This window comes from Amblyomma americanum, chromosome 11 (genome assembly GCF_052857255.1).
Source record: "Amblyomma americanum isolate KBUSLIRL-KWMA chromosome 11, ASM5285725v1, whole genome shotgun sequence".
Taxonomy (NCBI): domain Eukaryota; kingdom Metazoa; phylum Arthropoda; class Arachnida; order Ixodida; family Ixodidae; genus Amblyomma; species Amblyomma americanum.
The window spans coordinates 64385523-64402485 of NC_135507.1; the positions used below are offsets into that span (position 1 = coordinate 64385523).

A 16963-nucleotide genomic window follows, 5' to 3' on the forward strand; every position below is an offset into this window, starting at 1 on the left:
TAATAGTTAGCCTGTTAACTATTACCGATGGGCAGTTGATAGAAATTGGATATTTCTAGCCTGCCGTTAGTAGTACCAATATCAGTTCTTCGAATTTAGAAAACGCGGTTATCCTCGTCGCTGTGGCTAAACAAAATTTGGCTATTTCGTGCTAAAATACGTGCACTTTCCAAAAGCATGCAGGCAAAGCAACCCCTCTAGCGCATGTAAGTATTCGAAATAGCCAAATTTTAGCGAGCTACAGCGCTGAGCGCTATCACGTTATCGAAATTTTAAAACTGATATGACTATTACTAACCACCGGCCACAAATCTTCAATTGCCGTAATGTTCCTATCGGCAATAGATAACCAGCGAATTAACATGCACCTGTTTTTACACGTGCGCCAACAGTGGTACCCGCTGCAATGGCTCAATGGTTAAGGCGCTGGGCTGCTCAGTCAGTGTTTCGTGGTTCGAACCCGGCCTCCGTGGCCGCATGCTGATGAACGTGAAACGCAAAATGCGCCCGTGTATTGTTCGCTGTGGTCAAAATTATTCCGGAGCCTTCCACTACGGCACCTTTCTTCGTTTCTTCTCTCATTCCCTCCTTTATTCCTTCTTTACGGCGCGGTTCATACGCCCAGAAGGAGGCGTCCACAGACGTTCTGGCATCTGGAGATAGACCGTATGTTGCCAGTGAAATATCCCGTGATTCATAACTTTTCGCCACTGTTTCGCGCTAAGCACATAAGAAGCCGGCACGTGCTGAGCGCAAAAGAATATTCACGCAAAGGTGTGTTTTAAAGCATTGCACGGGGCCTCGGAAATCGGAAGGTAGGATTTTATGTGTCCTGAAGCATGTCTTGTGCGCAACCAGAACGTTTCTGCAAGTTTTACCACATACTCGGGGCTAGAATCAACTGGAATGGCCGCTGCATTAGCTCTCTCATTGCCCGCATTTCTTGTGCCTGAATTGGGTTTAGACGTATATGGCTAGTTTTACTGACTTTAATTATAAACTTTTAAAATCTTGTTCTAACATACCCACACTACTTTTAGAAGAGACCCTGTGTCCGAGTATGTTGAGCAGGGGTGATGTAATGCAATTCCGGCGGAAGTGAAGTGTAACCAGTACACACCGCCTAATCCAAGGAGACCCCCGGTTATACCTACAAACCCGGTTGCAACACTTCCAGGCGCTTCGAACACCTTGCGATTCCCTTTCTTTCGATGCGTGATTAACCGCTTTCCTTAAGCAAGTTCACCTTTACCCTGTGCCTATCAGAAGTTACAGGCAGCAACAATTTAGCCTGCAGCGCTCAACAGGCAAACCTTGAGTGCAACACAAAGCAGAACCTCTTAATTATCCCCTGTTGAATCCCCACGATCCTGAGGCGTGGCAGGGATTCCTGGTTTTTGTTTTGTCACAGCACCCAGAGCCTCTCCATACGCTTGCTTTGGACGGGTCTCAGCTGCTTCAGATTGTAGCTCCCTTCGGCGCACGTTTGGGCAGAACCATGCAATGTGTCCGCGACTCTGGCAAGCGAAGCACACAATTTTCGCAAAATCTCTCATACTACGCCTGAACCTCCGCGGCGGTCTCTGGTTTAGAATGAGTGGACGCTGCTGAGCCCGGGCTTCATCTTCGCGTTCCATCAGCTGCGCTAGCAGCTGTCCTAAGCGACCTACCCGCTCTGTGAAAAAAAGCAGCCCTGGTGGTTTTGCTCTGTACTCTTGACGACGCGTTCTTTCTCTGTGTTCCCCGTTAGCGCCTCCTTTCGCTGCTCATCCAATGCGGACTCCACAGCTTGGTCGAAATATCTCTTATCCCAAACCGGCGCACCGGGTCTCTAAAACTGGCCACAAACAAATAGGCCATTTGTCTTTCAGTAGGTCATACGCGTATTTTCGTAGCGAAAGCTACACTAGGCTAGTCAGCAGCGCATTTCAGGCGGTCCGCGCTAGTGGCTTATGCGCTTACGCCTAACCTTGGCAACCAGCTGCGCCGAGTCACAGGTGTTCATCGTCACATCGCCGGTCTCCGGGCAGCGCCGCGCGTGATGTCACATTTAGCTATGCGCCTCACTGTGGAAGCGCGGTGCTCCGAGCCGCGCGGCGTCACCTCGCCAGTCTCCGCGCTGCGCCGCGCTTGACGTTATCGCTTAGCTATACGCCTCACTGCGCATGCGCTATGCTCTTAGAGGCTGCGCCGTGGTGGAGGATGCAAGCCACGGAGCGGCCTGGGAGTAGACGCAATGGAAGAAGAAGACGCGGCTGGTGAAAGGTGATGACGATTGGCGAGACGTTCTTCACATACCTCAGGTGTCTCAGAAACACGCGCTTACCTCTCAGCGCTTCATTCTTAAGTAGACGGGCAGCCTCATGCCAGGCAACGACTTCGGGATGAGTAGAAGCAGCATCCCGTTGGCTCTGAACATGCGGCTTGCTATACATGCGGTTACCAGCCGCGTCTTCTTCTTCCATTGCGCCTTCTCCCAACGCGAGCAGCCGCGGCGCGGTCACTAAGACCATGGCGCATGCGCTCTTCCTTTCCTCAAAATCATCGGCATCTACAACATTGTTAACGCCAAAGCCAATGAACGCTATGAACGCCGACAGCTTTATCTTTGTATACCCTGGATTAGCTGAGCTAATTCACATTCATTATTTTAGCGCATCACCTTCCTCCTCTCTTCTTAGCGTATTGCGTGCTGGGCGCTGAAGTGACATCACCAACGTTCGGACATTCTGCCCTACTATCTGTCCATCCTGACGGAACATTTCTAAACGTACATTAAGGGGTTCAGTATCGAAGTACTCGAGCGCGAGCTTCGTTAATGCTAAAATGATTTTGTGAACTTCACCTTTTCGTCTCGCCATTGAAAATCATGAGCACCTCCAGCCATCTTGCGCCTTGGCATTCCCAGCAGTTGCGTACCGAACCACGCTTCCCTTGTCCCATTCCTTCTAGCATGGAAAATAGGTAGCTGCTGGGAACCGCCGTGTTATAATCTGTAAATGTCGGAATAACGAGCTTAATGCCACGTGCTTGCTCCGAGCGATTACAGTGGAGATGGAGCTCCCTCAGATGCAGCCATTTTGTCCATTTTAGCCTTTCGGTGTCTCAAGCTTGTCAAACGAGGGTCAAAGTCCCAGAATCTATCCCGCCATTTTTCTTGCGTTCAAAAATTTGAAGTCATGAACGTCGCAGCATTCAGAGCCCTTTTGTTTTTGAGATCCCAGTTCTGACACCGCATGTGGACTCGGGCGTTGTAGAGACTCCGGATGACCTCGGCTGCGGTGCCTGTGTGAGTAATAAAATCTGTATGACGAATCGGTCCAGGTTGTAACAGACTATATGAAGGAGTGCTGGAAGGAAGGCTGGGAGGTAGGTAACAACTTTAATGATCCATGGGCAGGGCGACTACCCTCTAGATGTGGCCAGGCATGTCTCTGCTTCGGCGACCCCACGGGCCCAGCCCCCAGACAGAAGCTGTATCTACGGCAGAGAGCTGCGCAGAGCAGCCTCCCGTTGCGCCTGAATGCCCTGACCCTTGACACAAGGCCTTGTATTTGTTTGGGCGGTTCAGAAAGATGTGATTGAAGTGTGCTCTGGTGTTAGAACACAATTAGTAGTGTGGAGAGATCTTATGGCGGAATATAATTGAGAGAACGAAACTGGTCGTGCATGTGGCTGCTTGAAGCCTGCGCCAGAAAAGCTGGTCTCATTTTGGAAGATATATATACGGTGAGGATTTGATTAGGCGGGAATTTCTATAAAACAAGGTGAGGTCGTGATAGTTTAGATGACGATCCCTGACACTGCGAGACGAAGGCAGGTCGCTCTCAGCCCAGCTGACAAGTTCGCTCCCATGGGAGCCGGCGGCGATGTTGTCTGGGTGTCCGCTGTGTGCAAGGACAGGTAGGATGAGTCAATTTCGGGGGGGGGGGGGATGATGCTAGGAGTTTTGATTTTGAGATTTGCATAATTACTGATTTTTTTAGAAACTGAGAAAATATAGTCAGTGGAGGAGTGTGCGATTAATCAGGCAATTGCCTTCTCTTCCGTTTCCAGGGAATCTTCCAAGTTTGGAATAGACGCACTTCCTATAGGGTTTTGCAATCCATCCACTAAGGCTAATGCGTAAGCTGGCAGGTCTGAATTTTCGGCCGCGTCTACGTAAACTACCGGAACATGAGTGCGATAATTCTTGTGCAAAGCCTTGGCTCTAACATTCCGTCTCTGTTGATCATGCTCTGAATGGGTATTTTTGGAAGTGGCGGTAGGTACAGATTAATGCTTACAGCAGTGGGAGGAGTTCGCGTCGCCGAGGTATGGCCGGGGAAGTTTATTCAAAGTCTGCGCAGGATAATTTGGCCGGTTTCGATGTGTGAGAGTATATAGGACTGACTTATGAGGTGCGCCTCTTCCAGCTCTGCCGGGGTGTTGTGCCCCCGTGGTTGAAGAAATTTTTCATTGGACGTTGATTTAGGGAGAAAGAGAGCAGTTTTGTAGGCTGTGCGGATGAGTGTATTGAGTTGCTCGGTCTCCGTCGGTAAGTAGTTGGTGATGTATTTGGTGATCCTGCATATGCAAAAGGCTTCAATGAGGCGACCTGTGTCTGCCTCCTTCATGCCGCGATGGCGACTGGCGATACACTTAATTAGTGATTCTGTATTGACATTCACCGCAGGAATTATTTTATGGTCTAAGCATTGGAGCCGCTGTCACAAATATTGAGAACTAAAATATTGATTCTATTAACCTGTCGGATGGTTGCGTCATCTAATCTTAGCAGGACACCGTTCTTTTAGGTCTATGACAAGGAGTTCAGATTTAGCCGCCGAGCAGCTTAGACCGATTCTGCTTGCATGTGCAGCAACAGTGTCAGCGGCTAGCTGGAGCTTGCATCCGATTTCTCCTTTGGTGACGGTATTAGCTCAGATGGTGATGTTATCAGCCTGCAAGGAATGGTAGACCGAAGGAATTTTGACAAAATGCCGCGCTAACGGGATAAGAGCAATGTTATCAATGCGTGTGGCTAGCGTGCAGTGCGTGACTAGGGTGCACCTGTTTTGCTGATAGTATAAAGAGAGGCTGGTGCCCTAGCGAGTGTTCCTATTGTATCCCCAGTCTACGTGTGCTGAAATAAAATCACCCGTTACTACTATAGGAGCAGAATCTGCTATTTGTATGCGCTGTCATTTGCTTCAAAAACAGGAGTGAAGTTACCTCTAGGATGAGAGTAGATATTTAAAATCAAATATGTAACGTCCTGTACGACGGGCGAGGAGCTCGAGAAGAGTGCAGTCGGAGCAGAGATCAGGGAGATCGTGAGCTACGTACACGGTATTTCTTTGGATATGTGTGGTAACCCACGGGGAAGTAGAATGGGAGTGTATAGCCTGCTAGCCGAGAAGCTTGCATGCTGTTAAAGACTCTTCAACGCTGATAACATCGGGTGTGGGTGTAGACTGCTATGCGTAAAGTGAGAGATTGTCTGTTCTTTCGCAACCGGCGCTGTTCCATTGCCATATGCAGAGTGAACAGAGGGAGGACAAGGCAAGGGTACCGGAGGTGCTTATCATTGTAAGGAGCCTCAGAGGTGGGATTGTGGCAGAGCTTTCAAGGGAGAGATCCGAGAAACTAGCAAGCATTAAAAAATCTCACTACTCTCCCTCGTTGTATTTGACCAGATTGACACCAACCGTAGGGTGAAACACGATCTTGAAGTGGCCAACGGGCAGCCGTCTTGTGCGGAGACGGGTCGCCGCTCTCTCGTCGGCCTTTGAGGCAATACTTGCAACCGTCTCCTTTTTGCTTGCCTGCGTTCCTTCGGGTTTGCTGGATTCCAACCCGGGAAAGTCTGTAAGGGCATTGAAGACCACACCATTCCGCCGAGTTGAATTCCGCGGCGTGCATATCCCGCTGACAGTGTATTCCATTTAGGTCCCGAAGAGACGAGTACGCACGCGACCCCTACACCGGTGTGGTTGGCTTTAGGGCTAGCCAGGCGGTGTGTAGCGCCTCAGCCGTAGTCAAAGTTCTTGATGTTGCGAAAAAACTAGGGGTAAAGGCAGTCACCAGCATCTTCAAAAAGGTGTTAGTGTTCGAATGAAACCACTTTTTGCACCAGAAAAGGAGTTTTGGTACACGAAACACTGTGGAACGCGGAGCCGATGCGAGGCACGTAAACCTTGCTCGCACCCCTATCGGTGTCTCCAGAGAGAGAACCTCCCGTTCTCTGTAGAAATCATAGAAAACACTCTAGGGAACGGCCCAGAGGAACGGTCCCGAGGAAACCGAGGAACGGCCACGGTACGGGGGCCACTATGGGGTTTGAATTAAATCAAGCATTCGATAACGTCTCGCACGAGGTGATAATATGCAAGCTCACAGAACTAGACACAGGACAACACCTACGATTATACAAGGGGTTTTTGCCTTACAGAGCTTCAGAGCTCACCATAGGTGAACTGAAGTCGTAACACATACCCCTGGAAAATACGTGAACGCAGGAGGGGTCACCGGCAGGGGTGGCCGCCCTTTCTATTAATACCGTGTTGATCACGCTCCCTTTGAAATCTGACCGCGTAGAAGGTATTAGACGCACCCTGTACCCTAATAACGTCATGATTTGAGCGAGTCAGTGGCTAGATGATTTTTCCTATAGGTTTGCGCGAACGCATTCGGGTCAAGCACTCTCCCTATGAACATGCAGCGGATCGTAATGAAGGCCGGAGGAGATCCAGGACGAAGATGTTAGGAAAAAAGTGTCAAGGCGACGATAATGTCGTGTAATGTGATGCAGTTGAATACTACCTAACATGCAAAGACGCTTTTAATGCTAGCGGTGAGCATCTGTGGTGAGATTGATATTGTTCCAGCTACTGGTGGGGTCAGCCTTGCGGATTCTGTTGGCAATTGCTCCACCGTACTATACCTAAATGCTGAATATATCCCACAAAGCAGGGACATACTTGACATCTGATTGATCTGCATGTCTAAACACAATCGCTTGTAATCATCGATACTGAACTCCTACTGTCACCTTCTGGAGCCCAAATTCGAGTCGTGGAGGAAGTTTAAAAGAAGGCGTGACGCCTGTCTACACAACACGTAGACAGGAGTCATTTTCCACTCGCGTAGAAAATGTCCTGAAGGTAACTTTGAGAGACTCTTGTATTCTTGAGAGAATCGAACAGCCGACACCTTTCCGCGATGAGCGTCTGTCGCAGAGCAGCGGCTACGGCGGCCACGGGAGAGTGAAAGAGGCCGAAGAGGCCCCAACAGCACTAGCGATTGTTTCGAAAGGTACCAGCACCATTCTCAGTCATTCAAAAACAGCCCGTCGCAACGTAGAGATGGAACGTATCTACATACGTACCGTCTACGGGGTGAGGTGCTGGATACGTTCCCGGCCATAAGCAAGTATTACATAAAGCTTAAAGCGAGCCTGCCTCCTCCGTACATTTCTCTGAGCCGAGAGCAGGCTGCCGCGTGGTGGTGGCTGGAAAAGCAGGCGCAGCCAAATCCGTTGAAGTACGGTAAGACATATCATTCCCTATGTAGTAATTCCGTACTGTGAACAGTGCGGCGAGCCTGCCAGCTAAGAGCACATAATCTGGAACTGTGCGGAGGATCGGCCTCAGGCAGAACTAGTCACATCTACCTTACTTAAACATTGGGAGGCTGGTCTCGCTGGTCCTGATGCGGACGTCCAGTTCCGGTCCTCGGCAAGACCGTAAATGTTCTCCGAAAATTTTCATGTTCCGGCCCCCTGGGGCGGCTGAGGAAGCCCCAAAGGTCGCCACTTTTTACTAGAAAATAGTTTTTCTCTCTTTCTCTCTCTCTATGCACATATGAAAGGCATGGGCACTTCGAGGATGCTGTTTTAAAATTTATGGGCTTCTAACTTCAGGGGAATGGTTCATACCCGAGAGCGATGCTCGCTAGCATGAATACGATATTTCTTTCAAATTTGCGGTCTCACCTTTTGACTTTTGTCGTCAATAATCTGCACGGCGAATGAGAAGAAGGAGCGTGGAGGAACCTTGTACTTCGTTCTCTGTTCCACGTTGCTTCCGAAGTGGTACATATACCCGGTCCTCACCATTCCATTGTGTAAGACTAGTCCCGCGTAAGGAGTATGTAGAAATGACTCATGAGCTATCCACATGCTGCTCCTGGACCTGTGGGAAACGAAAACGTCAGTGCTTTCAATAATTGCCATAGAGAACCTGGAACATTCTGTTGAAACGGATTTTTGTATTAACATTCCAGAAATTGAAAACGAGCAGATGGAATAATAGGCGATTACGCTGTCACTGCCCGCTGTTTGATCGTTTTATTGGCTCCCCGAATCGCTGGCCTACCCGTCATTTATGTTTTCTAGATCGTGATAACTTACTCGTTTCAAATGAACAGCAAGAGGCATCATAGCATCCATTCTGCATGGCAGCAATGCTATTGATGTGTGCCATAGAGACTCAAACTAAGTCAGGCCAACATTTATGCATATTCTTACACCTCAATTTCATTACATCAAGTAGATTTTGAGTGGCTTTGAGCCACCGTTGCATCTTGTAGCAGAAAGCTTCCTTTAGTATTCTGTTTGTCATGCTCGTTTTTTTCTGTGGAAGTAGGAGGTTTACGAGGACATGATAGCTGCAGGTGATGTAGGCAAGAGAGAAAGACTACCTAAGGAGGAAGATAGATCATGGACGGTATGTCAAAATGAAGGCCTATATATGAAAGAGAAAAACACCGAGAAGAGTGCGCAAAACCTTGTTATTGTCAGGTCAGTTGGAATGGCCTTCTTCCTGCAGCGGATGTAGTTCGGATGGTGTAGTCGATGAGGAATAAACTGTACATCACACGCGGGCGCAGACTGGCAGGGTATATAAATGGTTGCGTCATCGATTAGTTTTCATCAAGCCTTTGGGATGAGCCGGGGGTGGAAGCGAATAGAAAAAGGTGTGAAACGTTCTGCAACTACAGCGTGGTCGCACCACGGCGAAGAAAGATTGACAAAAACACAGGCGTTTGACTAATAACATCGTTTATTGCATTGAACTCGCTTATATAGGCCAACTCCCGTGACAACACAAGAAATCACCAACGGACGTTCTCGTGGCACAATTATATCGTTGGCCCGCAACCTTCCCTCCAGTAATTGGCTTGTTTACTGGCGTTTGAAAGATCAGCTCTTTTTCGGTGAGGTGTACGGATGCATTTGTGACACATTTATCTGATAATATTAATATTGCCTGAGTGTCTACTGTCACCGTTGTGGTGCTGTCGCGGCACTTGCGCAGAACGACCATTCTTTCAAAGGCAGGGGTGCAGTTCTCAAATTGGCTGCAGTGCTTCCTTAGCTCACACGAGTATTTCTGCGCTGTTCCTGTAGCCTTTTATTCATGCATTTCCCCGTCCGGCTGATATAGATACTACCACATGTCTGCGGGATTGAATAAACAACTTTTTTTTCACAGCTTACAAGACGAGGACGATGCTTCGTCACGCAATCTGGCTTTCTAGTTAGGTCAGAATGAACCTTTCTACAGAACGAATGAAATTTCAATGGGGCCGAAAAGACATCAATTCCTGCTCTGTTACCAATCTTTTTCAGGTTGTGGGACACAGTATGCAGGTAATGTATCACCGAGAGCTTGCTTTCACAGTCATTTTCGCTGGGTTTGTTCTTCGATTTAAACATGCTTTCAGCTACAGCATTCAGAATATGCGCTTGGTACCCGGCTTACCGATAGCGATCCACTTGCTCCTGAAAAGTTTGTTCCTGTAGGTGCTTACATTATTTTACAAGGGCGCGCCTGAAACAATACCTTACGACGGCTCTTTTTACCAGTTTAGAGTGTGCGGAGGCGTACTGCAGGACTGACTCATTTCCCTTGGCTCACAGCCCCAGAAGACTTGTTCAGAGCGGGAATATAGGCCCGAATACAGGAATATAATGCGTCTCTGTTCTCCGAGCACTCGTCACTTATTGTCAAAGGTTGAAGGCTGCAGTTAGTGCACAAGGCCACAGCTTGGGACACTTGCGTCCGCAAACATCCTTTGTTTGTACATCGCATTGCTAAACTTAATTTTTATGTAACCAACATGTGCGCACTTTATTCGTACGAGCTTCCTTTTTCCTATTTTGGAATGTTGTGACAGCGAATGATGGCGGAGGCAATATTATGAAGATCAATATTCATGCCAAAAGTCTCAACTGCCCACTATATAGAAATGATTTTAATGAAAAATTACGATCACATTTCGGCCATTTATATTCTGCGTTTCTATAGATTAAAAAGGCAAATATTATTGAAACCTAAGTAAAGAGCATTACAATTGCGGGATTAGTGAGCCAGATGGCAAATTAGGATTTAACTAGTTACACGATACTGTTATGTTTGCTTTTATTGCGATAAAGTATTAATTATATTCGGTATAAAAAACTTCTGACCTTTGAAATGTGCGTCGCTTGCACCTTTTCGATGGGCAATGCTTTAGAGGTACTTTAAAGGCTATTATTCGGAGATTAGCGAAGGAATCCAGCACAGTGGTTTTGTCACACACATTAGAAAGCGCATCGCTATTTCGTCGGCTGTGCCAGGACAGATGGTTTCAATATACATTACGTTTCTTCGACGTAGGCTGCTGTGTCCCTGTTTAGCTCCCTCGGACTCTCATGAAGCACAGCTTCGGCTTCCTCCTCAACAAGGACTAGCGCCAAGAACACTGACATTTGGGTCTTCAAAGAACTCGAGTTTATGAAGGGGTATTTTTAACAGCTTGTTAAGAATTTTCGATATTTGTCTTTGTTGCTGCAGTAGTTAAATATTACCACCATCTCGGAAAGCTTTTACCGTCCCCTACATCACACCTTGGTGGCACGCGAAGCTATGGTTCAAGGTGCGATTGCCAGACAATTGTAGTTAACCTTCGTGTGGACTTGGCTGTCTCCTGACAATGCTACGGGAATAAAAAGTTTCTTCAAAGCGTAAGCCGATTAGTCGGTTGTTTCAAAATTTTCTTTGCGAATTGGCGGTCCCAGGATTGGTATAATAGGATTGATTCTGTGTAATTTTAGCGCACATCGGGTCTAAATGAATAATCTCGGCGTTTTTAATTGATCGGAATAACGACTGCGGCATCAAAGGACGCGCGTAGTTTTATTAGGTTATAGTAGTGTCAGCTTAAAGGCAACTAAGTTATGATGAGGGCTCGGAAGAGCAAGAAAATGTACAGAAAAAAGTGCAGGGGTCAGGCAAAGCAAGATTTAATTGTGGGAACAAAGTAACAAAACGAAAATCAGGGCACACGTACTTCGACGGGTAACTGTAAGCCAAAGCGCACATACTTCTGTTTCGTTAATTATTGAAGTGGCTTAGGTTCTAGAGCATAGTCAACGTGCCTTACAATGGAGCGTCTGCAGTTCATGCCGTTATGGTTATGGTTGCTATACGTACGAGTTGTCATGGTCGTAGTAAAAAACACGGAATGTCATTCCTCTGAACGGCGGTATAACATATTGTGCAATATTATCCCCTTGGATATACTTCCTGTATCCAACCTAAGGATGAAAATAGTGGATTTGTGTTAATGAAATCTAACTGTTCTTAGAATAAGAAAATATCATAAAAGGCGAATGCAAAACACAGGCCTCTGCAGAGAGGCACAGTTTGGTTTTAGATTGTGCATGTATTACTACATGATAAAGTAATAAATGTGCAATGCCACCCCTTATACATTCAACATCAACCTGGTTGCCCTTTAAGACCACAAATAATATAGCGGTAGCGGAAAAAGACCGTTACAACTCTTCTTCTGGTTTACGTATTGCAGAAGAGCTTCGGCATTGTGATTGCGCTATTCAAGGTTTACACAGACAAGAACGACACATACAGACAGGGCGCAAAACTATCAACTGATTTTGTTGTGTGGGAAATTCATTTTATATGAATTGTTAAGATGAAAAAACACAAAAACAAGAAGGTTCATGGAGATGAGTAGTCTAACGTATTGCCCCATTGTTTGACAATTAGAGACGGAGTAACAACTGCATAAAAAGTAAATAGACACAGTATTGGGATAACTTTAGGGGCGAACTTTATCTGGAGACAGTAATTTAGTAGGAATCAACCCACAAGAAACAATTATTTCATAAGGTAGCACTTGTGACCTCCTCTGGAATGTTTAGCTGCAACTCTTTTGTGGCAATGAAAGAGTAATATAGGTGTGTGACTTAAGAGGACGCCTTGTTTGGTGAGTTGGCGTTACTGTGGAACGAAAGAATGCCTGGTTTCATTAGAGAATAGGTATGACTGTGGCGGGACAGGCCCCGGTCGCACCAGACCTCTAGTCTGTCTGAACGGCGCAGGACTTCGCCGCAGTGGCTGAGTGGTTAGTGCGCGCGACTACAGTCTGTAGACGCTGTCTCGAATCGGGCCGTGATGACCGCGTTGTGATGGAAGCGAAACCGAGAAGGTACCCATATGTTCTGTGCGATGTCAGCACTCCGTAGGAGAAATCACGGTGGTCTAAATTAATATGAAGCCCACACATTGTTTCGGAGTGCTACGAGTGCTAGGATTGTTTACGATAGGAAGTTTCCTGGATATAACATAATTGGTTGCATTTTTTGATGCTCTTTACTGGAAATCGCCGCGCAGACTGCAGAGACACGTCCCGGGAATATCTGTGCAAACAGGCAAATCAAATGGGCCGAAGACAAGTTGGCTGCAGCATAAATCATCGCGAGTGGCTCGTATGTTTTTTTGAAGGCGTCGTGTACTCGACTCTTTCGTCTTGTGGCCATGTGTACGGAGGTCAAACCGTCAGATTTTTTAGTAAATTATTATCAGAGCTCAATTTCAGTGTGAAACAGCGAATGTCATGCCATCTGGGTATTTACTACCGAAATTGAAAGCGCACACCCGAGATCAGCAACACGAGCGGGCTCCGCAGGCGCGAGATGAAAAAATCGGCTGTGGTTTAGCTCTGGTTAACCGTAGTTGAATTGCGAAAGCTTCGTTTCCTGGGCACGTCGCCTACGCAGCGTCTCATTGCGGCGCTCTCCGGAACTGAGACCGCTCTCTTCCGCAGTTGAAGAGTCACTCCGGGACGTGGCACGACTTCTAACCGCATCTTCGTTACGACGCTTCTCGAGTCGTGCGGCGCGTTCTTCTGGCGTCTCTTGAGCGCGTTGTCTCTTCCTCGCTTCGTGCTGCCATTGCGTCTCTTTCGCACTCTCCATAACGACTACAATACACTGAGGCGAAATTTTTTCAATGTGTAGTGCTGATCAGTGGGATCATAATACTTTGATTAACCTCTCGCTTAAAAAAATTACTTATAAAGTAGCAGCAAAACAACCATGCCGCCGGTGGAATCCGAAACCCCTCATCCTAATATCACGTCCGGAGCTCTACCAACTGAGCTACGGCGACGGCTGTCCAACCTGCTGCTCTCGTGGGCATTTATGTTTATTCGGTTTAAGCGAACCTTGAGAGTGTTCACCAGCGCCACCCTCGTCCATAGCGGCGTACGTAGCACGTCCTGTATTACCGCTATGAACGAGGGTGGCGCTGGTGAATACTCTCAAGGTTCGCTTACACCCAGTAAACATAAATACCCACGAGAGCAGCAGATTGGACGGCCGTCGCCATAGCTCAGTTGGCAGAGCACCGGACGCGATATTGTGAGGTCTAGGGTTCGGATCCCACCGGCGGCATGGTCTTTTTTTCGGCTGCTTCATAAGTAATTTTCTTTAAGCGATTGATTAATCGAAGCATTATTATCCCACTGATCAGCAGTACACATTAAAAAAAACATTCCCCTATGCACAGTGTTTTCGGTGACTGTTGACTTCTCGTCCAGAATACTTCATGGTAGCGCTTGTTTCGGAATATGTTCCGCAAGACTATTTTATTTGCGCCTTCATAAACGCGTGGACAAAAAAGGAACAGCCCTGCAATCTTTTTTCTTTCTTTGTCCTTTTTCTTAGCCGTAACTACAGGTCTCTTTTCATGCAAGTAGAACCTAAAGGTTCGTTTTCTAGAAGGGGAACATCAGCGGGTAATGTTTTTACAAAATATTCTGTATAGCGCCCTCGCGTGTGCCTTATGCTTCTCCGTTTTACACAGCCAGTCTTAAGTACGAATACTCTATAAAAATGGATAAATGATGAGGCACTCGTAGTGCTTCCAGACGTGCACTTCTATGTTGAGTTTCTAACCTGAATTTTTCCAATGACCTCTCGGGAGCAGTTACACAAACTTCACCTGCCTTTCAGAGTAGAGAACGGAAATTTGTACTCACAGGATACGTGTAATGGGAGCCGTTCCTCGACATGATTTCAGTCTGCATCGCGAGAATCTTAAAAGGCATTTCTATCGAAGGGTCAATTTGAAGAGTCATGGTCGTTTTAAGGCAACCACACTTAGACGGCTGGAGTGAGAAACCTCTAAGCACTGCGCGTAGCAGATGTTTGGCTTGCGCTGTCCAAGATGGTTCTGGAAGCGGGTGAGCTTCTCGAAAGTGGGCGTCAGTGAATAGACCCACAACTTCCAGCTGGACGTGACGGAAGGTTCCGACTGCATCGCTTAGAGAAGCGCGTTGCAGAGATATTGGCCTGTTCTCGGTCATAAATCTAGGGCTAGCCATTTCTGGCGCTAGAGGAGGCGTAGTAAATAGGTAGAAGCTAATTTTTCTGCACACGTGTAGAATTGTTAAAACTCCCATGGCAACTTAACACATCACCCAAGTGACTCGTTGTAATTCTGATTAGACAACTCATTCACAACTTTTTAAATTTTATAAATGACCAAAAATAGGTAATATGTGCAAATATGCATCAAATACGTATTTCCACGTACCTAACACGCCACGCGGCCTCGACGCTTAGTCGAAACGACGACGAAACGGTGGTCTGGTTCTGTTACCTGGATCCTGGTTCTTTAATTAAAAAGCTCAAAGTGTTGGGTACTTCCTGACGCCTACGTGCACGGCTCTTCAGGTCGTGACAATATAAAAGGGGCCCAAAAAAAAGAATCCTGTGCGAAAGGAAGTAGGTTTGGGCAAAGTGCGTATGAAATTACGTCCAATGCCCACGCACAAACCAGACACATGTGGCGGCTTTGTGCGCCGCCACATGTTAATATACTGAGCAGACAATTGACGGGAAATGATGGGCTCGCTTTTACACGCACCTAAAACAAGCCAACAGTCACCGAAATCAAGGCCATAAGAGAGTGTTAATATATATATCTTAGTGTGCTAGCACTTAAGGCCTCAATCTCTTATTTAGTCAATATGTGTCTGTCCAAAGCATTTCTCCGTGTCGTTGCTCGAGATAGGCAACATGGGTTCCGAAAGCATCACAGGTGGCAGCACCTGCTATCGCGTAGAATTGTCGCATCGCTTAACCATGCTTGCAATTACATGTGGACTCCCTGCAACCTACGAATGTAAAGTTGATAATTACCAACCCTGCATATGTGCGCATTCACCCATTAAGGCGATCGCGTAAGACACTCAAAGAGGAGTTTAAATTCGAGTTGGCCGGCCTTTGTCTGAAGCCTGCTTTACCTTGAAGACCGAGCGTAACCGAAATCGATGTGAGAACCGAACTACCAACGCACCTAATTCGGATTTCGCCTAAGCGCGCGAAATCATCCGCAATTTTTAAATTTGTGCTGTTGATCAGTGGGAAATATTTTTTTTTATTGTTACAGTGCTTAAAGATACTTTATTGCACAGTGTAAGGAAAAAATGATGGTCGATTAGCTGACATTCTCAGCAATTCTAGAAAAAAAGCATTTTTGAGTGCGAAACCATTTATGAACGCAATTTTTTTTCTTATTGCAAATATAATCTATGATTTCACTATAATAATCAATATATTGCCACACTGCTCACATTCTGCGAGCGCCGCCATGCGGCCGAGCGGCATGACTGGGCTCCTGTGGGAGCGAAGAAGAGGACGTTCCCGTTCGAACGCGCGCTGCTGGGTTTCTGGCCTTCGGATTAAAAAAAGCCCTTTTTTCGTGCCGCCCTACGTTTGTCGGCGACATTTTGGTGGAGCCGCTGGGTATCGTTCCATGAACGGTCACCGCGAGGGCAACTCTGACGCTGATCAGCGACGCTTGGACTCAACACCCGTCCACAAATCGAGCCGCCGCCTGCGAGGCCTACAACCCGAGTTCGGCCAACTGACAGCGCCGGTAAGGGCCATGACACCAACCGCGGCTAGCGAGACAAGTCAGCACTCCGGGAGTGCCCCGCCATTTGTCCTTCACGCACCTCAATCGCCGGCACCGTTCCACGGGGATAGGTTCGAGGACGTCGAAGGCTGGTTGGCCAGCTTTGACCGAGTGGCGAGTTTCAATGAGTGGGACGGCGAGCGCAAGCTGCGCAACGTCTACTTTGCGCTGCAGGACTCGGCCAAAACCTGGTTTGAGAACCACGAAGCTTCCTTTACCACCTGGGAGGCTTTTCGTCGAGAGCTGCTAGCGACATTTACCAGCAGCGAAAGAAAAGAGAAAGCGGAAATCGCCCTGCGCTCGAGATCACAGCAGCCGAACGAGGGCGTCGCGATGTTCATCGAGGACATGACACAACTGTTCAACCGGGCCGACCCTGCTATGCCCGAAGCCCAGAAGGTACAACACTTAATGCGTGGCGTAAAAGAGCAGCTGTTTGCAGGACTGGTCCGTGACCCGCCACGAACAGTGTCCGACTTCACCAAGGAGGCAATGGGTATCGAGCGCTCTTTACAGGAACAGGGCGCCCACTACGGACGTCAGGCTACTGTAGCAGCCTCTTCCCAGTCCCAGTACACGCCTACGTCGCTGCCCGCCGAGGACCTTCGGGAACTTGTAAGAAGCCTGGTGCGCGAGGAACTGGCGAAACTTCGCGTTGAAGCTCCACAGGTCAGCGTCGCTGCCATTACGGACGTGGTCCGCGAAGAAAT

At 47.6% G+C, this 16963-nt stretch overlaps 1 protein-coding gene across 1 annotated transcript in view; it reads right to left on the bottom strand.

Annotated features, from left to right (window-relative positions):
* LOC144110483 (uncharacterized) overlaps window positions 1–14519 on the bottom strand; it is a 40639-nt gene extending 26120 nt beyond the window's left edge. Inside the window, exons 1-3 of the mRNA XM_077643401.1 lie at window positions 14311–14519; window positions 11460–11563; window positions 7976–8174 (exon numbers count right to left, since the gene is read on the bottom strand). Coding sequence (XP_077499527.1) covers window positions 7976–8174; window positions 11460–11563; window positions 14311–14409 — 402 coding nt within the window. The 5' untranslated portion in view covers window positions 14410–14519. The remainder of the gene's footprint in view (window positions 1–7975; window positions 8175–11459; window positions 11564–14310) is intronic.
* Between the last annotated feature and the right edge of the window lie 2444 nt (window positions 14520–16963).